This window comes from Rhinolophus sinicus, linkage group LG02, assembly GCF_036562045.2.
Source record: "Rhinolophus sinicus isolate RSC01 linkage group LG02, ASM3656204v1, whole genome shotgun sequence".
Classification (NCBI taxonomy): Eukaryota; Metazoa; Chordata; class Mammalia; order Chiroptera; family Rhinolophidae; genus Rhinolophus; species Rhinolophus sinicus.
The window spans coordinates 516,787-540,990 of NC_133752.1; the positions used below are offsets into that span (position 1 = coordinate 516,787).

At 59.0% G+C, this 24,204-nt stretch overlaps 1 protein-coding gene across 10 annotated transcripts in view; it reads left to right on the plus strand.

Annotated features, from left to right (window-relative positions):
* Window positions 1-5,133: 5,133 nt before the first annotated feature.
* UVSSA (UV stimulated scaffold protein A) overlaps window positions 5,134-24,204 on the plus strand; it is a 33,228-nt gene continuing 14,157 nt past the window's right edge. For 5 of the 10 annotated variants that reach the window (XR_012492219.1, XR_012492223.1, XR_012492224.1 and 2 more), the window contains exons 1-9: window positions 5,288-5,658; window positions 6,158-6,257; window positions 7,365-7,695; window positions 8,611-8,731; window positions 9,492-9,851; window positions 10,727-10,839; window positions 10,925-11,053; window positions 19,130-19,247; window positions 23,908-24,034. Coding sequence is in view for 4 of the 10 variants with exons in the window: in XM_074320094.1 (XP_074176195.1) it covers window positions 5,439-5,658; window positions 6,158-6,257; window positions 7,365-7,695; window positions 8,611-8,731; window positions 9,492-9,851; window positions 10,727-10,839; window positions 10,925-11,053; window positions 19,130-19,247; window positions 23,908-24,034 (1,619 nt within the window). In the remaining 6 variants the exon portion in view is untranslated. The other 5 variants (XR_012492229.1, XR_012492230.1, XM_074320116.1 and 2 more) reach the window with 4 other exon arrangements.

The window sequence follows — 24,204 nt, forward strand, 5'->3', positions numbered from 1 at the left end:
CACCCGGTGACACAGCACGCGTGTACCCCGTCCCCACACGGTGGCTGTGACTTACTTGTGGCTGCTAGGCGCATCCATCTGTGGGAAGGTGCTGAGGCGAGCAGTCACTGGGTAACATGTTAAACTTGAGTGGACACGGCGGTTGGCCAGGGTGGCGGTGCCTGTGACCCGTCCTCAGGCTGGGCCCTGGAGTCTGTGTGTGGACGCTGTGCGGGGTGGCAGCTCGCTGCGGGTTTTCATAATTGAGGTGAAGAAAGATTGCACATGCGTAAGTACACAGATCTAAAGTAGACATCTGGGTGGTTCTAATCGGTGTGGACACACGTGGAAGCCCAAGCCCGGGGGTACAGCATTCCCAGACCAGGGAGTTACTGTGCGTCTCCCAGACCGGCCTCAGCCCCACACACAGTAGGCCATCACTCTCTCTCTCAGCAGCAGGGGTGAGCTCTGGCCCCTGGGCGTCCATCGCAGACTGTGCCCACTGGTGCCACCAGCTCAGCCAGCAAGTCCTGAGGCCCCCGGTGGCGCATGTGCCTGGGTCCCCTTGCACACTGCTGAGCAGCGACCGGTCCCCAGTGCAGCACACGTTGTTTGTCGGTCTGTTCCCGATGGGCACCAGTGTGCTGCCGGGTTCTAGCGGCTAGACGGTGGTGTGCACGTCTTTGTGGACAGCGTTTCCTCTTTCTCGGGTAGTACCGGAAGTGGAATTATGGGTCATACTGCTGCTGTGTGTTTAACCTCACTAGGGCCATCTTGTCCCGAGTGACACTGGCTCACACCCACATCAGCAGGGCCGAGGGTTCCAGCTGCTCCATGCCTTCCTCCTGTCCCCTAGCAATCCAGGTGGGTGCGTGGGCCCCACAGTGGGGCAGCCTTTTTGTCCCTGGCCATTCGAGTGCCTGCCACGTGCTCACTGTCTCATCATATATCTGCCTACTTTTTAAGGGATTATATGCTTTTTCTTGATTTGTAGGAATTCTTTAAATATTCTGGATACAGATCGTTAGTCAGATGTTTTTACACTTTATTGACAGTTCATTTGATCTGCAGATGCTTTCATTTTCTTAAAACTTTATCAAGTTTTTCTTTTATGGTTAATACCTTTTTTGTTTTAGAAATACTTGCCCATCCCAGGGTCACAATGACATCGCCTTGTATCTTCTAGAAGATTTAGTTTTAGCTTTTACTTTTAGGTCTGTAACACATTGTAGGTTACCTTCAGTGTGTGTGAGAGAGAGAAGTCAACGTCATCTGTTGAAAAGATTTTTCTCCCCATTGAATAATATGGCTTCTTTGTAAAAAAAAAAAAAATCCCCTGACTGTACTACTGGGTCTATTTCTGGATGCTCTGTTCTGTGTAACCTCGTAGGGCTGTCCCCACATCAACACCCCGGCTCTCGGCCATTGTAGCTTTACTATATATATATATATATATATATATATATATATATATGTATGTAATATATGAAACATTTACATATATATAAAACATTGAATCTATACATCAGTGTGGGGATGCCTTCGTCTGTTCAGGCGGCCATAACAATGCCATAGACTGGGGTCCTTGATAACAGAAAACTATTTTCTCAGTTCCAGAGGCCAGAAGTCCAAGATCAAAGTGCCAACAGGGCTAGTTCCTGCTGAGGCCCCTCTTCCCGGGAGGGAGAAAGAGAACACTAGCTCTTCCTCTTCTTAGAAGGACACCAATCCTATGGGATCAGGGCCCCACCCTTACAACCTCATTTAAGCTTAGCTACCTCCAAATGCAATCACATGGGGGGGTCAGGGTTTCAACATAAGTTTGGGGACGGGGGCACAACTGAGTCCCTAACAGGGACTTTAAAATCTCGACAGCATGAGTCCTCCCGTCTGTGAGCATGAGCGTGTCTCCATGCCTAGACCCCCTTCACTGCTATCATCTACACTTTGTATTTTTCAGGGTAGTTTGTTTGCACATATTTTGTTAATTTAACCTTAAGTATGTCATGATTTTTAATGCTATTGTAAATGTAATTTTAAAATTCAACTTTCCAATTGTCCCATATGGTAACATATAGACATATCATTGATTTTGTGTATTGATCTTGTATCCAGTGACCTTACTGAACTCGCTGATTAGTTCTAGTTCTTGGTAAATTTTAAAGCACTTTCTATGGACAGACTGCAGATAGAGTCTTGCTTCTCCTACTCTCTCTGCCATCCATCTCCTTCTCTTCCCTTGTAACAGCAGGAGCCTCCAGCGCTGCTCAGTAGACAGGTGAGGGCCATCCTGGTCAGAACGATCTCAGGTGGACCACCACCCTTCACTGTGAAGGATGAATCGCTGCAGGTTTTCGTAGCTTGTTGGTCATCAGGTTGAGGAAGTTCACTTCTTTCCTGAGTTATTATCCTGAATGGATGCTGCACTTTGTCAAATGTGCTTTCTGTTCTTCAGCTAATGAAACTCCCCTATGTTTTTACTGCTTTATTCTGTTGATTTGCAGAATTGCGCCGATTGATTTGAATTGTAAACAAAGCTCTCACCCTGAGACGAGCCCACTGGCACAGCTGTGTCACAGGTCGCATGGCACTGGGTGTGCTCGACTTTGCTAGCGGAGTTCTCCTTGCTGCACTCTATTATTTTTAATGTCTGCAGGACACATAGTGATGTCCCTGTCACCCTGACACTGGGCATCTGCTTCTTCTTGTGTTATTGATCAGTCCAGTGAGAGGCTCATCAATTTTATCGATCCTTTCAAAGACCACCTTTGGGGTCAGGAAGGCCCTGTGGGGTGTGGAAGGCTCTGTTTTCTCTGGGATGGGAGCCCATGAAGCGGTGAAAGGGTAAAGTAATCTGACTTTAGGCTCCAAGGACCCTTGGCGCCTGCAGGTGAATGAACTCCAGGGGCACAGGGCAGAGCTGGGGACTTGCTGAGGGGATGGCGGCAGTGGGGTGCTGGGACGTGCTCATATTCTGAGCACTTTCTGAAAGTGGGGCTGTCTGCATGGAACGGAGGTTGGGTGAGAGGAAGCTGGGTCCAGGGGACTCCAAGATTATTGGCCCGACTGGAAGGAGGGATATCTGCTCATCAGCTGAGATGCTGGCAGTGGGCAGTTCGTTCAGGCGGTGTGATACAGGAGACAGAGAGCCGCGCATGCGTCCGGGAGCCCAGCAGCTGCAGGTGTGGAGACAGCGCGGCCCGAGCGAATGAACGGGTTTGCTGCAAGAGCGAGCCAAATGCAACAGGCTGGGGAGGGAACTCGGACAAAGAGAAGGGCTCCGTGAGGATGGAACAGCATCAGCGTCTGCGTTGCAGGAGAGGTCGCCTGGAGCTGGGCGCACAGCGCTGGTGCAGGCAGCACTAACCCACCTTCCTCTTTTTTATAACAGCTTTATTGAGACGCAATTCACCATAAAAGCCGCCCTTGTACGAGGACGTCTCGGTGTCTCCGTACAGGGAGGTTATGCTACCACTTACCTGTAACTCCAGGTCTCGTCGTCACTCCCCCCCCCCCCCCCAAGAACCCCAGGCCATCAGCAGCCACTCCCACCACACCCTCTGCCCAGGAACCGCGCGTCTGCTTTCCGCGTCTATGGATTTGCCTTTCCTGGACATTTCATAGAAGGGAAACCACCATTATCTGGCCTTTTTCTCGGGCTACTTTCACTTCCTGTAACGTTCTCAAGGTTGCCACGTGCGGCGTGTGTCAGTGCTTGGCTCCTGGAGGCTGAAGGACACATTTTGTTCATCCACCACCTGTTGATGGATATTTGGGCTGCTCCCACTTGGGCTACTACGAACAGTGCTGCAGTGGACGTGGGTGTCCACACTTTCGTGTGGGCCCACGTCCGCAGCGCTTTCATCCCATTCCGCCGCCACCCCAGGTCCTAACCACACGCATCTGCCCCCCAGCAGGCCTTCCTCAGGAACAGCAGCACAGAGTCTGAAAGGGGTCTTGCTGAGGCGGGTGACAGTGCAGCCTGGGGGCACTACACTGGCCGGGTGGCACGTGGCACACCCAGGGGCTGTGGGGCCCAGTACATAGTGCGAGGGGAGGTAGGGTGGGGGTTCTAAGTGGGGGTGAGGCCACCCACCTCTGAGATGACCGCTTGGGGATTGGGGGGACCTGAGAGGTGAGGGGTGAGCATCTCCCTAGAGCCTGGCTGTGAGTGCTGTGACAGCGACCCCCAGGTCCCCTCTGGGCTGCTGGCCAGGAGCCCTAGCGAGCAGGTCATGGCCAGGCTGAGGTGCCTGGGTGCACATGTCTGGCTGGACCACAGGTCCGGACCTCGGGCTATCATCTGGGCACCCTAGTTCCCAGGCTGCAGGAGGAGGAGCGCAAACTCCCCAAGTTTACACCCCTCGGCCTCCCAGGACTGGGCGCGTGTGGGGTGCGGCGGGGACGCGCCCTGAGAGGCTGGCGGCTCAGCCGGCGGGACCTGGGCAGGGCGTCCTGGGGAAAGATGACGCTCAGGACGGGTGCAGGCCACTGGACTAGGCCGGCTTTTTGACCTCAGGAAGTTGGGCCCGGCAGAGACACCTGCAGCGTGGTTTCAATCAAACCCTGAAGGAAGCGGTGGGGGCGCCTGCGGGGCGTCCGTGCGGGAGTCGGGAGGGTGGGGGCTGGCGGCGCCCGCGGAAACCTGCGTGAGAAAGGCCTCGGGACAGACTGCAGCGCCTCCTCCCCAGGCCGCCTCCCGAGCCGCCCCTTTCACTCCGCTGACGCGCATCCTAGGCCCACGCCTACGCCTCAGGTCCCAAGGGAGGAGCCCCCCCAACCCACCCGGGAGGTCCCCACCCTCTCCTGGTTCCTCGGAGAATCGGTGGGCCGCGCGTATGGGCGGAGGCACTGGCGCCCACCTGGCCTGTCCCGGCTGGCCCGTCGCAGGGGCAAGGCCTGGGGACCGCGAGCCTCCTGGCGGGCGCAGCACGGACACCAAGTTTGGAACCCTCGGACCGGCCCCTTTAAGGACTTGCTGCGCCCTCCCGCCTCTTTTTTCGTGCGCTTATCCTAACCCGGAGGTTCCACCTAGCCCCGCCCCCGCCGGGACTGCGTCTGCAACACCACGCAGATCTTGGCCCCGCCCCCGTCTCCAGGGTCGGGGCGAGAGGAGGCGGGGCCTCCGCCGGAATCAGCGGGGCTGAGGTGAAAGTGACCGCGTCGCGCGGGCGGTGCAGTCGTCGGCGCACTGACCTGCGAGCCAATGACTGTAGCGACCTGGGGCACGTGGCAGGAGGCGGGTCCTTCGCCGGAAGGGGCGGGGCGAGGCGGGCGGCCTGGTCGCGCGGTAGGTGTTCTGACTGCACTGCCGGTCAGGGGTCGCGCGACTTTTTCCTTGGGGCTCGGTGGCAGCAGCCGAGTGGGGAGCGGCGCTGCGGGGGCGGGGGCCGGGGGGCGGGCCCGGTTCCCGGGATGTCCTCTCCGCGGGACACCGCCCCGCTCCTGTTTTCTCCGGGATGCGGTCCCCTCCTTCCCGGGGCCTCCCGTCGCTGCTCCCCAGGACCCGCCGCCCCGGGACACCGCCCCGCTCCTCTCGCTCCTGGGACAGCCCTCCCCCGCCCCCCGCACACCTGCCCGGCCGGGCCCTCCTTCCACCGAGTAAAGCGGAGCCCGGCAGCCACGCCGGCCGTCCCTCACTCGGAGAACGGCCCGTGCCTTGCCTTCTGCGCCACTGCCGTGAGCTGCCCGGGCTCCTGGCCACCCGGCCTCCGCTAGTCCCTCACCTGGCCTCCAGGTGGCTCCCCAGGCGCAAGTCGGGGCTCAGGAAAGTCAGCCGCGACTCCCACAGAGGCCCAGCCTGGGGGTTTGGAGCGCAGTGTGGGCGGGGGCGGGGGGGTGCCCTGGCCCCCTCGGGAAAGCTGACTGAGCCAGACAGTAGGGCTTCCCTCAGCGCAGTCACAGCCAAGCACTGATTGCAGGGTTCCCGAGTTCACGGCGGCTTGTTGCCCTTTTCGCAGTTACCACCAAAAAGGCCTTGTTGACCCTGCCAGGACCCGCACCTTGAATTGTTAGATCTTGGCGTCCAGGAGGTCATCTGAGGGGCAGGGCACGGAGACCCCAGCCTCCCCGCACCCCCAGGCCCAGCGCGCAGTGGAGCTTAGTAAATGTGTGTTGACAGGATCGAGAACTGGGAAGCCCTAGCTGGTCCTTAGTGGCTTTGGTTACATGTTTCTAGATATGGATCAAAGGCTTTCAGAGTTGGTAGAAGACCTCACAACTTCCGGAGAACCCCAGCTGAATCCTGAGAAAATGAAGGAGCTGAAGAAAATCTGCAAGTATGTCTTAAGGGTCAGCATTTCATGGTGTCCGCCTGGCCCAGCGCGTCCGTGACACCCCTAGGACGTTGCGGGGCCTCCCGTGGGGCCAGGCCTTCCACCACCTGTGTATGTCTCAGCCGGCCCCGGTCGGCCCCCACGACCATCTCTCTGCTGGGAAAGAACCCCCAAAGGAGCACACCCAGGACGTTGCCACGGCCCTGCAGTGCTCGGGCAGGTGGTCGTGTTGTGGGGCCCCAGGGTGGGGGTATGCGGTGCTGGGGGAACACGTGAGGACTGGGTGTGCCCACACCCCTGTGTGTGTGATACAGCACATCCCTTGAGTGCACACGTGACTTAAAGATGAGTGGACATCTCTTGTTTTACTGTTGGCATATGCGATGGGAAGAAAGTTAGATGTCACAGGGGGGCGGGTTGCCCCTTGGCGCAGCAGGGCCTGTGTTCCACCCAGCCCTTCTGTCTTGCCGCAGACCGGTCAGCTGGGATCTCCTGACAGGCCTCAGACCCTGGAAATAGAACCCAGGGTTTTCCTGTGTTTACAAAACAAGAAACGCAGGCGTTGCTTACTAAGTGATGAATAACTTACGTTTCAGTTACAAGATTTCAGCTCAGGGCAGGTTTCGCTATATGCCCCAGAAAACCCCAAACAGCAGTGCTTACAGGGTGGGGGTGGTGGCATTTCAGCCTTTGCCACAGCTGCTCAGCTGAGGAAAAGAGCCATGGGGACATGAGTGGCCAGGCGTGGCTGTGTCCCAGTAAAACCGTACAGGCACTGACACCGAAATCTCATAATTTTTGTTTGTCATGAAGTATTTTCTCGTGATTTGTGTCAACTATTTAAATTCATATGTCGTGAAGCATTTTCTCGCGATTTGTGTTAACCATTTAAAAATGTAAAAACTGTCCTTGGCTTGTGGGTTTTAAGAAACAGGCAGAGGCCGATTTGGCCGAGGGCAGTGGTTTGTCCACTCTGCTCAGGACGAAGGAGAATGAGGGTTGGGAGAGGGCACAGGTCCCTGCCACTTGTGAATGCAGTCCCCACACAGAGCGTTTAACTTGCTTGTCCTCTGGCGTCGGGCGCTTGGTAAGGACAGCTGGCATCCCCAGGGCTTCAGAGGAGCAGCTGAGCCACGCCTACCGCCTCCTGATGGCCCAGCTGAGCCGGGAGCATGCCGAGATCCGCCTCTCTGCCTTCCAGATCGTGGACGAGCTCTTCACCCGGTCTCACCAGTTCAGGGTACTGGTTGTTTCTGACCTCCAGGAGTTCCTGGAACTCACGCTGGGCACCGACCACAGGCGGCCCCTGCCGCCCCCCAGGGAGGTGGCCCAGAGGCTGAGGCAGGCCGCCACCCGGGCCGTCCAAGGCTGGCATGAGAGGTTCGGCGCAGCCTACAAGAAACTCGCCTTGGGCCACCACTTCTTGAGACACACCCAACAGGTGCGTGGGCCTTGGCATGCTGTCTTATGGGCAGCCTAGGTTGGCACCTTGGCTGCTGGGCCAGGGTTGTGGGTTACCAGCAGGCGGAGGTCTGAGGGCTTCCGAAATGGGAGGGCAGCTTTGGGAGGAAGAGCGTAAACGCACACCTGGGTGTGGGTGGGGCTGAGCCTGTGGGCCTGGTTTCCACGGTGTATAAATGAGACGGAAGTGATACTCCACTTCTGCAATGCAGCCCTTCTGTGTGGCAGGGGTCCCTCCCACCCTGGAGCTTTGTGCTCGCCTGGGTCCGCATGGATGAAGGCTAGCAGGGCCGGCTGCGGCCACCCTCCCCTACTTGTGGCAGCCCAGGCCCTACCTGGTGCTTGTGGCTTGTGGGCGCCAGCTCTCTCCCCACAGATCTGGGGCCCATGCGCAGGTGGTGGTCTCAGGCTCCTGGATCCGCCAGCAGCCTCCCTCCGGTGCTGAAGGGAGTGGACACGCTGCCCTCCCACCCGCACTGTTTTTCATATTGTGGGGAAATGCTGCTGGCTCTGTTCTTTCCAGGGATTAAACATATAGTTCAGTGTCTCCTTGTGTTTTGAACACTGAGCGGAAGAGATCCACAGATCTGGCCGTGTGCTGGTGCGTCTTCTCTGGGGGCCCTGCCGTTTTTTCTCTTTCTAATTTTTATTGGGGAATGTTGGGGAACAGTGTGTTTTTCCAGGACCCATTGGCTCCAAGTCAAGTCGTTGTTTTTCAGTCTAGTTGTGGAGGGCACAGCTCACTGTTCCAGGTGGGGATTGAACCTGCGACCTGGGTGTTATGAGTATCGTGCTCCAAGCACTGAGCAAACCGGCCGCCCTCTGGGGCCCCTTTTGACTCCTGTTTATCTTGTGTTCTTTTCAGTCGGGTCTCACCTTGAGCTCAATCTTTCAGGTGGATTTTCAAGATGTAAATGTGAGGACTCCGGCGGAAAGAAAGCGAGAAGAGGAGAAGCAGAAGCGCTTGGACAGGATCTACCGGGAAAGGGCCGAGCGGGCTGTACGGGAGCTGGAGGGTGAGTTACCAGGACCCTGATGCCGCCGCACCTTCCAGGCCGTACTCCTGGGCTTTAGGGCTTGCCGCGTGGGGAGGGGGTGCAGCAGGTGGGCAGACAACTGGGCAGACACGTACGTTCCCGCCCCCCACCTCCCACCCCCTGCCAGGAACCTCCTGCATTTGGCAGCTGGGTGGGACCCTGCGCCCCCTGGTGGTCATACTGGCCAACAACCTCCCTGTGTCCAGGGGTTGGTGGGGAAGGAGGGAGAAATGAGGTTCCCGCAGCAGGCGGTGGTCTGACCTTGCTCTTGCCAGCCCCTCCCATGAACCCCAACATTTGCTTTCTGACCGCCAGTGTGTGAGGCACATGGGAGGTAGCCAGGTTTAAGGCACTTCCAGGGAGCCCAGGCCGGGGAGAAGACCACAAAGCCGGCCCTGCACCCCGGTGGGGAGCCGTGGTACAGCTGCACTCAGGCTGGGGGCTGGAGCATGGCTTGTGTCCTCATGGCTCTCACCTTTCCATTCCTTCTGGAAGTTCTGCCTGTGTCACCCAGAACATGGGAGGACAGCTGCAGCACTGAGCTGGACGGTTTCTGCAGCAGTTGGGGCTTCTGCTGACCCTCCCAGCCAGGGTGCTGGTCTCTGCCTGAGGGGAGAGGCTGGTGTGCAGGCTGCCCGCCTGCTGCAGGGACAGGCCTCCCTTGGACAGAGGGCTCTGCCCTGGCGCGGGTGCTGCTGTCCTAGGACGTGACCACCAAGCAGCGTGTTGGTCTTTGCAGAAATGTCCGAAGAAATCCGGGGCTGCCTCGTGGAGGTGGAGAGCTGCTTCCAGCTCCTGGTGCCCTTTGACTTGGGGCCGAGCCTGGGGCCCGGCTCACCCACTGTGGCCTCTGGTGCATCTGAGGAGGGTGCCCCTTACCGAGCTGGTGTCCCCGACCTCGAGGATGAGGAGCAGCCATGCTGCAGCAAGGCCCTGCCTGCCTCTGCATGGCGTCCGGCAGCCATTGATGGGGAGGGGCTGTCCCAGGCCGCCCCAGGGAGCCCCTCCGAAGAGGACGAGGACAGCGACCAGGAAGAGTTTGTGCGCTGCCATGGGCTGGGCTCCCATAAGTACACACTGGACGTGGCGCTCTCCTCAGGTAACGGGGCTGCCGGCCGCTGCTCTGCGCCTGTCCCCCGCTCTTTACACTGGTTGGGGCTCCCCAGGCTGCCCCCCGCACCAGGCCTCCTGGGCCACTTCTGAGGGCTCAGACTTCCTGGGGTTTTGAGTGGGGAGGGACCCCCAAGGTTGGGGTGAGGGGTTACTTGAGGCTGTGGATCCCACGGCCCTCGTGATGTGCAGGCGGGTGGCAAGGGTGGGCCTGGAGGAGCTGCAGGCGTGCTCCCCAGTCCATTGGGGTCAGAAGGTGGCCGTCGGGTCAGCAAGGCCCTCTCCTTCCTGGGAGAAAAGTGAGAGGGAGAAACAGCTGCTCGCGTGTCTGTAACGATGCAGATAGTGAGATGCAGAGCCCCACATGGCCCCGCTTTCTAGCTGTGAGATGTCACCCCATGTGGCCCGGCTCTCAACAGGCGCCCTGACCTCCGTGTTAGGTGTGGGTGGGGTTGGGTATGTTCTTGGTGGGGGGAACAGCAGGCTCTGTAGCTGCAGGAAGACCTGGCCACCCCCAGCCACCGTGAGCCCTGGGAGCCCCAAGGAGCTGCCCGCCATTTGGCGTGGGGCCAGGAGCCCGCGGTGCAGGAGGTGGAGTGCCTGGCATGGTGGGGCAGAGGGAAGACCCGGGGCCTCCGTCTTGGGGGCAGGAGTTCTGGGGCCACTGCGGGCTCGTGGACAGCCGGGGTCTGTGTCGGTGAGACCCGTGGAGGGAGGTTGGGGTCAGGCTGAAGTGGTCTTTGCCAAAATCACGAAGTGGCAAATTTCTGTAGGTTTGGGGTCACGGGTGGCATAGGGCAGCGATGGCTGGAAGGGGAAGGCGACCTGCCCTGGGCCCCTGGTGACCCGTGTGCCTTGTTGTAGACAGCCTGAGGGTGCGGGAGGACGAGGACAACTGCGCCGTCGTCCAGTCAGCCCGGGACGCGCTGAAGCTCATCCAGAACAAGTATCTGCCGGCCGTGTGCGCCTGGGTCCAGGTGAGCAACTGCCCGTCAGGCCCGCAGGTGGGCATGCTGGGCATGGGGGTGCCCGGCCTGCACTGTGACACGCCCCTCGTGGCAGCTGTTCACCCGCGCAGGGCTGCACGGCGGGCACTTAGAAGCCACCATCAACCTGAAGGCAGAGCTGGAAAGCGCCCTGAAGAGATGTGGGGAGCTGGGCATCGAGCCCGAGGGCGCACGCAGGCAGGAGGTGAGTGCGGTGGCCCCAGTCCGAGCTCAGCCCTCTCAGCAGGACCCACTGGGCTCCAGAATGTTCCTGTTCCTTCCTCACTCAGCCCTGGCCATCCCTGCAGATGGAGGGTCTGGGACAGGGTCCAGGAGGGAGGGCGTGGGGGTTCCTGGTTAGACAGGGGGCCCCTGGGTCATGCAGGAGGCGGCAGCCATGGGTCTGGCTGAGGCCCCACTGCACCTGGCACGTCTGAGCATCGCGTGCAGCCTCCCATGAGCTCCGCACCAACTCCAGGCCTCGGGTCTCGTCCCCTCGTCCACATCGTAGCCAAGGATGTGGGAGCCAGTGTGCCTGCAGGGCACAGGGATAGGACGTCTCCCTCAAGGCTTATGCAGAGGGCAGTGCCCCCACCGGGGGAGGTGGGCACCTCAGCCGTCCCGAGCAGGCTGAGGAGCTCCCAGGTGGCTGAGCGGTGTGAATGTGGGGACCGGTGCCACTTGGGGAGGACACTCTAGGCAGCGTCTGCTGGGCATGTGACACCCACAGGCCTTGTAGGTTGTGCTTCTCGAGGGAGGAGCTGGTTCTGAGTGCTAGTCCCTTAGCAGGGCAGGCCTGAGGGGGCACTTGGTGATGGCGTGAGAGTGAAGCCCACCACTCCCGGGGCACCAGGCACCAAGCAGCGACTTCGAGCCTCAGAGATGTGGCCCCCGGCCCCTCCGTCCGGCCTGCATCCTGACCTAGCCCTTAATGCCAAAAGGGCCTGGGAGCTGGGTCCTCCCAGGGGTCCGTTGGCATTACCAACCAGGAGGGGACCTCCGGGGCTGGATGCAGTCCTAGTCCGTTTCTGGTGACACCAGAGTGTGTCCCTCCCCCGGGCCCTGGGCCCCGGGCCGCAGCTTCCCATCCCTGGGGACCCTGCAGAGCAGGGGGCTGTGTGAATTAGGGGGTGGAAAGAACACTTCCTTGCCGAGGAGAGGATCAAGTTCGAAGCCACTGAGACCGAGAAGGAGAGTGGCTGACCCCTCGGTCTTGACGCCCACCAGCAGGTGAGCTGAGCAGTGCCCCGCTGCCTGCTGTGGGCGCCTGTGCACCCCCTGGGGACCGGCAGAGGGCGATCTTGTCCTCGGAAACCTGGCGACGTTTGCTGCTGTGGCCACATTTCCACAGGCTCGTTAAGGCCTGACAGCTGTGCTCCAGGGTGTAACTCAACCACGAAATAAGTCAGCTCTGTGAACTCTGACCAAGATACTGCTTTCTCAGTGGAAAGAGGTCTTTCTGGTCACGGGAGGGTGGTGATTGATCTGGTCAGTGTGTCCTAGCGCATGGGGGGAGTTTATCTCTCATTATCTCTCAGTTTCAGCAGACACGGGGTCATGGGCTAGACGGCTGGGCCTGAGCACGGTGGGTGTGGGCACTCGGGCGTCTTCCCTGCACCGAAGTCCACCTCCCCGTGGCTGTGTCTATGAGCTGGCTGTTGGCTCTGGCTTGAGTGTCACTGCATCACTGGAAGCTGCACCTGGCAGCCAGGAGGCACAAGGCACCCGAAGCCCCGCTGGGTGCGGGTGGGTGACAACCAGGATGTGTCCTCTTTTGAGCGCATGGCTGCCCAGAGACAGAAGGGGCTCAGGCTTTCTGTGGAGGGGGGCCCACCCTGGGTTCCGTGTCTAGGCCTGGTCACCTCGGGGTGGCACCTGTCTGTGCTTTGGCGGCTGCTCCCCCACATAGACCTGGGGCCCCTGTCAGCCTCTTGGCCACCTCCGAGCTCACGTGGGACTGGGACCTTCACTAGTAGAAACGCGCACTCGCCCCCGCCCCAGCATCTGTGGGACGACACACAGGCTTCCTGTACACCGCTGCAGGACGCATGCAGTGTTCAGGGCTGGGCTCTCAGTGGCGGCGGCGGGCTTGGTGGGGGGGGGTTCAGGAGATGCACTGTCCATTCTGAAGGCTGGAGGGACTGGCCAGCTTGACTGGCTGACCTGGGGGCCGTATCTGTCCATTGCCATGGGGACGACAGGGTAAACCGAGGCAGGCACCGAGGCGTGCCCTCCCTGCTCTTGGCAGTGGAGGGCCCCTCGCCCCCTCTGGCCACGCTGTCTGATAGGTGCAGGGAGGGCAGGCCGGGAGCTGATGGGTGCCTGATACTGGTGGGCGGAGCCGCTGCAGGGCCGAGGCTTCAGAGGGAAGCGCGTCTCCGCCTCTGTCAGCCGACGGACACTTTGCAGACGCTGCTCCGAAATCCTTGGAGACTCTGCTCGTTCAGCGCTGGGCTGTAGATGAAGCGATTGGGGCTGCCTGGCTGAGTGGCAGTGCCCCGCTCTGGCAAGGCCCGCTTCCCAGAATAGATGCGCTGCCGCCATATCTGCACATCTGCTCCCGCTCTGCGCAGGGCGGCCGGCCGCCAGCCATTGAGCGGCATGGTGACTGGAAAGTAGGAAGGAGTTGTTGTCCCCACGTCCACATAAATGCTGGGGTGAGTCCTGGCCACGGTGTCCTGAGTGCACGGAGGACAGGTTGAGCCAGACGCTGGCTCTGAGAGCTTCTCACGAACGTGTGCCTGAGACCCACGCAGACCAGGAGCTCCGGGTACCAAGGCAGAGCAAGAGGTGCGGGTGTGGGGTGCGGGAGCTGGCCTCTGAGGCTCCACTAGGCGCCGTGACTTTTATTTCCTGTTTCTGCCCCTGTTGCCAGTGGTGTCTTCGTTTTCCTCTTGACGTAGATGCCTGTCTTTAAAAAATATTTAAGCCGGTTTAAGTAGGTTTAACTGTTTGTTTTATAGAGTGTCTCTGTCTCGGTTCCGTCTGGAAGCCGGCTGGGATAAATCTTAAACAGATCAATACTGAGCGTCATTGGGTAGATTTAGTTCTAGCCTTGCCGTTCTCAGTGACGGGTGATAGTCCCCAGCTGCTACATCCGTTACACTGATAAAAATCCTTTGGAAACTTCCAAATTGCCTGCCATTTAATTAGGTAGCTAAGATCACCAATTATTTTGTGTTGTGTAATTAAGAAAATAATAATTTCCCACCAACCACTAAGTCAGAAAAAAAACACCTTAAGCATCAGCCTGTCTAATCCGTCCGCGTCATGGGGTTGTAGGTGTTGGGGACGTGCTGAAACGTCTGAAGCGCCACAGCTGCCATAGTCCTCTCCCGTCCACGGTCCGGTGCGGCAGTCACGTGGTCTTAACTGTGACCCCTCCCCACTCACCCACCCCACCCTACCTGAGCTTTTCTGAATGTGTGGGGCACCTGCTGCCGCCCCTCCCTTGGGGGCCACCGTGCGAGGAGGCCATGGCTGCTCTGTGCTGGAGTGTGAGTGCTGGCTTCTTGTAGGCGAAAGGGCAGAGCCGGAGACCCAAGGAATGAAATGTTGGATGCGTCAGGCACCCCTGGAGGCAGGGAAACTAAATCAGCAGCATGGGGACCTTGTACTCGGCAGGGCCAGTAAACAACCTTCCCGGGGACGCTGCCCCTCCATCACACTGAAGGCCACACCACTGCTGCATCGTGGGGCCGAGAGCAGGGGAGGGGTCTGCACGCCGATCTCGCGAGGCCTGGCAGAGCATCTCAGCCCTGGCCTCTCTCTGCCCTGCTGGGCAAACACCTGCCTCACCAGGCCTCACCAACAGCCCTGCTCTCTGAACCCCTGCACGTGTCATCCCTCTAATTCCAAAAGCAGCCCCATGAGTGGGTTAGGCTATGACTCCCCATTTTACAGGTGAGGAGACTGAGTCTGGGGGCAGTTGTGTGAGCTCTGGCCTCCTCCCAAGGCCAATTCACCCAAGGAGGGTGCCACCCGCAGCAACATGGCTGGAGTCCTACCTCCCGAGCACCCAGGAGGCTGGGCAGGGCTGGAGAGCATGTGGGCACCATCAGCCTGAGCTTCCTGTCCAGGCTTGGAGCGGCCGCTGCTCCAGCCACGGAGCACTTGTGCTCCATCGGGGTGTGATAACAGCCTCCGAGGAGTGCAGGGAGCCCAGGTGAGGACGTGGTTACCCCTCAGCACACGCTCCGTGTGGTCACCAGGAGGAGAGGGCCGTCCATCTGGACTGCAGCACAGACTCTGACGCCCGGCCTGCGTCTCTGGCGTCTGCCTTGGGTTGATGGACGTGCCCTTACCTGTCTGCCCGGCTGCCTGCCCAGACCCAGCAGAGCTCCAGGCCGCAGCCTCCCCCTGGAAGTGGACCTGCAAGTGTCCCCTTGACCTGTGGTGGCGGCGCCTTCCCCCACCCCCAGCAGACCGACGGGAGCACTGGAGTGGCTCCGATGTGAGGCCTGTTCAGAGCTTCAGTCCTTCGCTAATTCAGTCAGACGAGAGCTGGAGGTGACAGCCTGTCGAGAGCAGGGCGGCTTGTGTGGCCGTAGTCTCAGGTTTTTCGTCAGGAGTTTCAGGAGGGGATGTCATGCTCTAGGGCTCGGCGGCACCCTGGCAGGCGGTGCTTGGCCTACAAGGCTTGCCCTGCCTTGCCCAAGGGGCCGCATGCTGGCTGTGGTCAGCCCACGCCTCACCATCGTCCTCTGCCCTTTGCCGTCCCAGCAGCTAGAGATGCACATGAGATACTGGCAGGCTGGGCAATTTGCAGGGCCTTCAGGGAGGGCATTAGCATATAAATAGCAGCCACGATGACGACCATCACAGCTGAGCACGTTTAATTTTTAGTTTATAAGACAGAATGGGGTTTTAAATGCATAGCCATCAAGCGCTGGGAGACAAATGCAGGTGGGAGCTCACTTGTCTGACGAGGGCCTTACATCATTTTTTTTTAAAAGGGAAACACACATAAACTGAACAAAAGTGATTTCTTGGATGAAAAGTAATTGAGATTGTGCACCAAGTTAATTAGATCGTACAAAATTTATTTAATGGTCCCAGCTGTATCTTGGGCACGTGGTGGCAGGCATGTTGCTCCCGGGTGAGGTCGCTCTGCCTGTCCCTTCTCAAATAATTAGTGCCTCGCTGCCCTACTTCTGTAAACTGATTGCGTTGTATATTTTGGCCGCTTTATTGCTTGTTTAATTATGATCACGGAGGCTCATTTTTCTAAATCCTTTTAACTGTGGGTGAGAATCAGGTTGTATAAAACCAGCAGAAGGCTGAGGCCACCCTCTGTGCCTCCCTGGGCCATGGGCGGTCTGCAGTCCAGAGGCCTGGATGCTCCCAAAGCCTCCATAAAGCAGAGGAGGTGTCCGATTGGCCGCAGGGCGCTGACCACCTGCCCAGGCCGTCACCTGTTCGTGGAGGTGGGCCCATGCCCCAGGAAGGGTGGCCTGGTGCGATCTCGTGTCCCCCAGACGAGGGACCGGGTCTGGTTTCATCGCCATCAGAAAACTCTGAGGCCAGCAAAGTGCTCTTGAGACCAGTTTACGAGTCGGACACATTTTGAAGATGGCCCACCTCCAGCTGGTGCCCCCAGGATGTGACCTCGGGTGTCCCTGCACCCCTGCTCTGCCCCCTCCCTCCCCAGTGCCTCCCCCGCCTGGCTCCTTGCTGACTGCTGACCCCATCTGTGACCTTTGACCTCAAGGGGAAGTCGCCATCACTGGTACCTGGAACCGCAGGACAGGCCCCTGGGCAGCGTAGGAGCCTGTCTCCCAACCACGCTGCATTTCTGATGTTTCGCCTGGCAGGTGGTGGTGCTTTTCTCTGAACTGGCACTGAATGCGAGGCCCATGAGCAGGTCACACAGCTGTCACAGCTCCATGACGCGGAGCTTTCTCTGCCTATGGATGTCCGCTGTCACAGCCCTTCCCTGATGTACAGTCCGCCTGGAGCCGGACGCAGGTCACTGTGCTCTGGGATCTGATGTGGCAGTGGGAGTGCTCGAGCCTGAGTTCAGTGTCGGTGCTGCAGTGAGTGGGTACCCAGGGGCCATGCAGTCCCCGTGCACAGGTCGGGGTGCCCTGGTCTGCGGGAGAGCCCCGGTCCTTGGCAGCAGCTCTGGCTGGACGCCTGTCCGTGGGACCTTAAAGAGGGCGCTCCTACAGGCTCGGGGGGCCCCTCCGCTGGCATTTACAGAGGACGTGTGTGTCCCGGACATAGGTGCTACCCGGCCGGCTTTGCCTGTGCTGATTTAAGAACAAAGGAGCCTAGGGCTCCATGTTTAATCACAGGAGTAAACACAGTTGGGAAGAAAGAAGGCATAATTCCTAATAGTTAGCTAAGCTGCTAAATATTTTTTAGGAAATGAAAATTTAATAAAAGTCCCCTGTGAAATTCAGTGGTGGGAGCAATAAGCATAATACTTTATGAAAATGACCCCCATATTTAAACTCTGGCACTGTGTGTTATGCATTGTAGCCCCAGTCCACATCTACCTTTTAGAAAATTAAAACACATAAATTCTGTTTAGTGTTTGATACGCACTGCACAGGCCGGGAACCATAATGCCCTAAAACCTTGGGCTGCTTTCCACCTTTCATAAATTCCTGGGTAGATTCTATACAAAAATAATTTTCAGGTCCGTGGCTCATTGTTATTCAAACGTGATTGATTGTCGTCATTTGCTCAGCCCGGGAGTTAAGTGCCCCTGTCATTTCCAAAGAGTATAATTGGGACGTTTCACAGGTCAGCGGTGGAGACAGGCTTCCCTTTTGATCAGTGTTAGACTGATAACAAAAATTACAGTTTCCAGTGATTAATGTCCCCTGCGCCTTCGGATGCAAGGCGGTGGGTTGTACCTAAACAGAGCATTAGCATCTGATTGTGCCTCTGGCTGTGGGCTCCTCCCACAGGTACCTCCTGATGCCGTCTTGGTGCCCTGGACGCAGGGGCCGTGGGACTGCTCCCCGGCGATGGGCAGCTCAGGGCTGCCGTTGGCCTGGTGGCCGGGCTGGTGTGGCATGAACATGTGGCCGCCCGCCGTGTGGTCAGCGGGCTGGGCCTCGGGGGCATTGTGTCCCTCTGGGGCATCACTGTCGAGGATGATTTCAGAAGCAAGGGCCTGTGTCAGATGGTTATGTTTTCAGAGTTTACCTGTGTGACAGCGTTACCATGCCCCAAGGCCGGTATTTGTGTGACAGGATCTCCCAGACCTTTCCTTCTGTGGCCTGCAATTGGCCGTGGCAGCAATGCGGGCATTGCCATTTTGGGAGCAGCACCCTCTCTTGGCCTGAGGGCTGGAGGCAAGAAACAGCGCCCTGGTTGGGCTGAGCCAGCCCCCTGGGTGTTCCATGGTGGTGTTGGCAGTGGGCAGGGGGCTTTGGGATGCCTTCCCGCCATGACTGTCTCAGGAAGGACAGGTGCCCTGGGTGTGTGGGTGTCACTGAGAACGTGGGATGAGGGTGAGGTGAAGGCTGAGCCGACCCTGGAGGGTTTTCTGAGCAGGGCACCCAATGGCCGCAGTGTGTGCGTGGCCGTCGGTCATCCAGTAGGGAAGCCCCCCTCCTGTGGAGCCTTGCCTCTTGAGATGAGTCCTCTGCATGTGGAGGCCCTGCTGCTCCCACTCAGCCGGGTGCTGCCCAGGAGGGGGCGGGGGGCAGAGGGCGGAGGTGCCCCAGCCCTTCTGGTGGCTCTGGACTGACCCCCACCTGCACTGCAGCTTCAGTGACCCCATCACACTCACCTGGACGAGGGAGGTTGCCTCGTCCACAGGAAATTGGTGGCTTTTTAACATCACTGTTAGGGACAGAATATTCCAGAAGTGCTGTGATCACATTGGCACCACTGGAGGCCCGAGTGGGGAGCTGGCCCAAGAGCAGGGATGGTGCTAAAGCTGGATGGGGCCTGCGTCTCAGCCTGGAAGGGAGGGGCTGTCACCTCACCGGTACCCAAGGGCCTTGCCTCTGGAGGGGTGAAATGTACCATGTCATCTGCTCTGGGAGACTTTGAAGTGGTGCCTGTCCCACACATTTTGGAGGCCACTGGGCAGCTGGGCAGGTCCACCCATCCCATGGACGCAGAGGGAGGGCGTTGCAGAGCTGCGTGACGTGGGGGACCAACAGGACAGGTGCGGAGGCCATTCAGTGTGTCCAGCCCCGCTGATGCTTGACTCCCCACCCCCCCGCCTGCACAGAGAGCTCCACAGAGGGATCAGGGACCCCTGGGCCTCAGCCTAATGTCTCTATCCACATACAGATCTGGGGGGGTGTCTCCATAGACAGCAGCCCTGGGCGACCCGGACGAGGACGATGAGGAGGACGACGAGGGCTTTGTGGAGGTTCCGGAGAAGGAGGGGTATGAGGCCTGCGTCCCCGACCACCTGTGGCCCAAGGACGGTGAGTGGCGGGTGGGGGTGCTCAGGACACTGCCCTCGCCTGTGACCTCACAGCCAGAGTCAGTCGTGTGATGCTCTTCCTGTGCCCTGGGTGCTCTCTGCCAGGCCCCCAAGGCCCGCCCTGCGTGGACTCTCGTCATCCCCGGCTGGGCAGGCCCTGCTTCCCCTTCCTGTGAGCACTACCAGACCGCCCACACACAGCAGGACCTCGGAGGGCCCCCAGCTTGGCACACAGGCCTGCGCTGACCTCCCCACTGTGGCGAGGGGCAGCCTCGCTGGGGAACTAAAGGTCTCAGCCCGCGGGAGTCGTTGTGGGGTGGGACAGATGCTCCCCGAGCAGACAGACACAGGAGTCCTGCCCTCAGGAGGGACCTAGTGGGCCTGCCGTGTGGGTGGGAGGGAGGCAGCCTCTGCCTCGGTGTGGGGCGGCCGCGCATGTTCTCCAGGCTCCCTTGCTCCCCAGTCCCCATGTCTCGAGCGTGTCATAAGGCAGCGTCCGTCCCTGTGGTTTATGGAGTCACAGACCCGCGTCTGGCCCAGATCACTATTACTTTGACAGGGAGTGACGTCAGCTTCCGGAAGTGCAAACCCACTTGCCTCAGGTCTTTCCTGTCTGGAAGTTTCTTTTTTCAAAAAAATCCTCTAAAAACCACACCACTTGCACCCCAGGATTGTGGCTCTCCAGGGAAAAGGAGTGTGGGCCCACGTTAGGGCTGCCTCTGACTCACCCTGGCCACAAAGGACATCGAACATCCAGAGGAAGCAACAAAAACAAGACCTACGGCTTTTGTGGTGAAACAGACAAGTCGATTTGAATGGGAGTGTGTAGGATGAAATGTAAATTTGTTAAAAGAATTTAGACAGTTAGACAACTAGAGTGTGAAGATGTGACCCTTTAGGGTGTCATGCCAAGTTAACACAACCAGACTTAACGACCCTCCATTTGTATAGTCTGTGTTTACTCTCGTGGTTGCCATCTGCCGACGGAGTGACCTGTACCTGGGTGCTTCCTGCCCTGACAAGCCTGTGAAAGGGTACAGTCGGCAGTTGGGGCAGACCCCCCCCACCCATACACACTGGGGCAGGTCCCCCCACATACACACCCACTGGGGCAGGTCCCCCCACACACACACCCACTGGGGCAGGTCCCCCCACACACACACACACTGGGGCAGGGCCACACCCCTACACCCGCCCTCTGTTCTGTGTTCTTTCGCCCTTGCAGCCAGAGGCCTCGCCCCACACCCACCACGTACCTGGGAGGTACTTAAGCCACATGCTAGGTGCAGTGACTGCTTCCTGTGCCCAGGTCGACAGAGGGCAGAGGACAGCTGCAGGGAGCAGCCTGCTGAGCCCCTGGCTGCTGCTCCAGGTGTCTGCAGCCGGGGGCCCTACCTCAGGGCCACATCTCAGCACTTGGCGGTCTCGTCTGCCCAGACCGCCTCAGGCCTGCGTGCCACCCTCTTTCTCTGCAGGGGCCAGGGGTCTGCAAGTGGGCGCCAACCCTCCACTTGTCATCTGGCCAAGAATTTCTGGCCATTGGCACTTTGCGGTGCCCTCTTATGTCCCCACTTTGAGGGCTTTGTGTCCTTTGAGCAGAAGCCAGGAGGCTCCCCCTGGCCTGTGGCTTGTGATAGGTGCCAGTAATGACCACGATGGCCACCCTCCGTGCAATGCTCAGGCTGCACCACCTCCTCTTGCCACCTAGGAAGAAATGAGTGCAAGATGGTGAAGCCTTTGCCCCCCCAGTGGGCGGTGGCAGGGCTGCCCCACTGCCCCTGGGGAGGTTGTGGACGGCGACATGTCCCATGGCTTCCTGGAGCTGGGTCCTGCCCTGCAGTGGCTTGGCCTGCAGGGCGCCCTCCGCTCCTGCCGCTCAGCTCTCGGCTGTGCCTCGGCCCGTCTCCTTCTGGGGCTGCAGGCCAGCAAGGCCGTGTCTGAAGTGCCCGTGGCAGTCGCCTTACAAGGGAGGTAGAGGCCCTCTTTTGCTGCCCCTTTTCTGGATGGCTCACGACATTCTGTGTGTAACCTTCAAGATGACAATGGTTGGTGCGGGTCCGGGCCAGGTGCTGTTAATTGATGTTCTCTAAACGGTCGCAAACAGCTGGGCGGTGAGGCACACGGGCAGCCAAGGGCCAGGGTTGCCTGGTGAGTTCAGCCACCGTCCAGCCCAGCCACGGAGGGCTGCAAAGGGGGTCCCAGGGCCAGTGGCACGGAGGGCAGGGTGGGAGGCCATGATCCGGGGTCAGACTCCATCCCGTGACCCCTGGCCCTGGGTGTCACTCGCAAGTCCTGGTCTCAGTGAGGGACACCCACCCATCTTGCATCTGGGAGCACAGCGGCGGGTGGGAACCTTGGAGTCAGTTCCTATCCCGGTCTGTATCCTGCTTCCTACCCTGGGTCTCTACCCGAGGTCTGCATTCCAGGTCTATATCCCGCCAGGAGTTCTGCAGTTATATGCAGTGGGGTCTGCAGTGGGTTGTCGGAATCTACAGCCCAGGGAACTCGCTTTCTCTCATTTCCTCTGAATTTTCACAGAGGGGCTTTTATCTTCCCCTAATCCTGCCGGTTCTGTCAGGACATAATCTCTTTCTCACATTTACATTTTAATTACAAGGCCAGCTGAACGAGGTGGAATCGATACTGTCAGGCGGGAGCCTAAGTTTGCGGGAAGCCCAGCCTCCATTTCCTGCCATCGATCTGTCTCCCGCCCTGTCTGCTTCAGGCAAATAGGTGCCACTGGCCAATTTAAACAGAAAGGGGATTTGGACATTTTCATGATTCTAAGAGCCGTGGGAGTGAGTTTGTGCAAAGACCCTACACTTGAGTCAGACCCCTGGTGGTGCAGTGGGCAGGTGGTGAGGGTCGGGCCCCTCCCACAGTCACAGCTGCACCACCCCTGGACACGTGGCCGAGGAGTGCCGTCTGCTTTTTGGGTTTTCTCTCTGAAAGTACGTCAGCAAGATTGATTTTCTACAGCAATGTGAAGATGGTAGTGTGTTTTAGTGCCCTGAGTATTTACCCCGCTCTAACACGCTTACCCATCTTTTTAATAGTTTAAAACAACAAATCAATGAAAAATATATTTCATTCTTGTAACTCTTAAGAATCCTCATATTGACCCTTTGGCTGTGACTGTATCCATCTAAATGCCACAGTGTCCACGTACCAGCCTCGCCACCCTCCTGTCGTGTGGCACGTGCGAGTGCAGGGTGGTGAGACTTCCCGACGAGGCGTGGCCAGAGCCCCGAGTGGGCGTTTGGGCACTTCTGTGAGCTGGGGCTGCGATGATGTGTTGATGACGGAGCCGGGTTGGCACCCCAGCCACCTGAGTGCGCCCAGGGCTTCAAAGCTCATGCGTTCAGGTAGACCCGGTCACCTCTGGCTCTGTCCTGTGTCCTCCACTCAGCTCAGGACCACAAGAAATGGGGTGGTCCCCGCCCTCATGCGGAAGCACTCAGTGCTGTGTCTGTTCCCTACTGACTTCTGTCTCAGTTGAGTGTTATTGGTGAGTCTGCAGGTAGATGGTGGACAGCGGGACGCAGTCACTGAGACCACAGCCTGTGTGTGCACACAGAGTGTAGGAGAGTGTGTGTGCGAAGCGCGTCGCGTCCGTCAGGTCCCCACGCCTGGGATCTCCACCGGGCGCCCTTCACTCTGCCCTTGACCACCCATGGCCCAAGGACACAGTCTGGGCGATGCTGGGTCTTCGGAAGGCCTTGATCTCAGGGCTCGCCACCTTTTTACCTGGCAGCTTAGTGTGCGCTCGGAAAGGGCTCCTCAGACATGCAGCCCGTGTGCTGTTGGAGTGTTGTTCTGACCTGCCCTGTCTGAGCCCTGCTGACGAGTGGTGCGTGGTAAGCGCACCGTGTGCTCCCGCAGTGCTGAGCGAGGCCTGGGGTCCCAGGCGTGAGCGTCTCCTTCGCCTCTTTCACGACGACCTCCCAAGGCCTCAGCTTCCATTGCTGTTGGAATTTCCGCCCCACCGCGTGCTGGTCGGAAAGTTGGCCTCCTCTCTCAGGAGGCTTTTCAGGTCTTTCTGTCCGTCTTTACTGTTCATTTTCTGCGATGCCAGTGGGTGGCCCTGCTTTCTTTAAGGTTTCTCTCCTGGGCCTGCAGTGAGCATGTGCTCCCAGCATCCCCCCTCCCGCCTCCATCCCAGCAGTGTGGGCCCTGTGCTTCGTTCCCAGAGCAGTGTGGCGCGTGCCACGTCCCCCGGTCCTGTCCCCTGCTTGCCCATCATCTCCCAGACGTCTTCACCACCATGTGCTCCTGCGAATTCCTGTTGGCATGTCTCCTGCACAGACCTGCGTCTCCACTGGCGCTCAGACAGCATGTCCGTCCGAGTGTGTCCTCTCGTTCCCTGGCGCCTGCTCACTTTGTGGTCTTCCCTTCATGGTAGCTCTCGGATCTCGCTTTCTCTCCATTCATGTTCTCCCAGCTCTGAGTGCACAGCAGGCTTTGGTGGTGCCAGATACGGCCCTCATCCTGCCCCAGGAACCTGGGGGCAGACACTGGCCTACAGAGATCTGTGGCGCAGTGGCCTCGTCTCTGGCCATTTTCCTGTGGGTGTCAGTGAAGGGCCAGTATTGGGGCTTTGGCTGGCTGGTGGCAGGCAGGGGTTCTGTCCAGGCTCAGGAGTAGATAAACCTCTGTTTCAGGGCTGCAGGGAGACCCGGCTGCACAGGGTGTGCAGGCGAGGACGAGGAAGGATGAGGAGGCGTGTGACCCCACCTCCACTGCTGCCCAGCTCCAATGGCTCCGGAGCCACTTCCCCCCGTGTCCCAGGTGACTCCCAAACGCCTGCCTCTGCCCAGAGCCCGGCCTGCTCCTCAGCTTCCAAGGCTGCCCCAGCAGTGCGTCGGCCAGGAGAGCACCTGCACCCTCTGCCTACGGCAGGCTGGGGGTCCTCGAGCGCTGCATATTGCCCAGGGCACGGGCCCGAGGCTCTGGGGTTC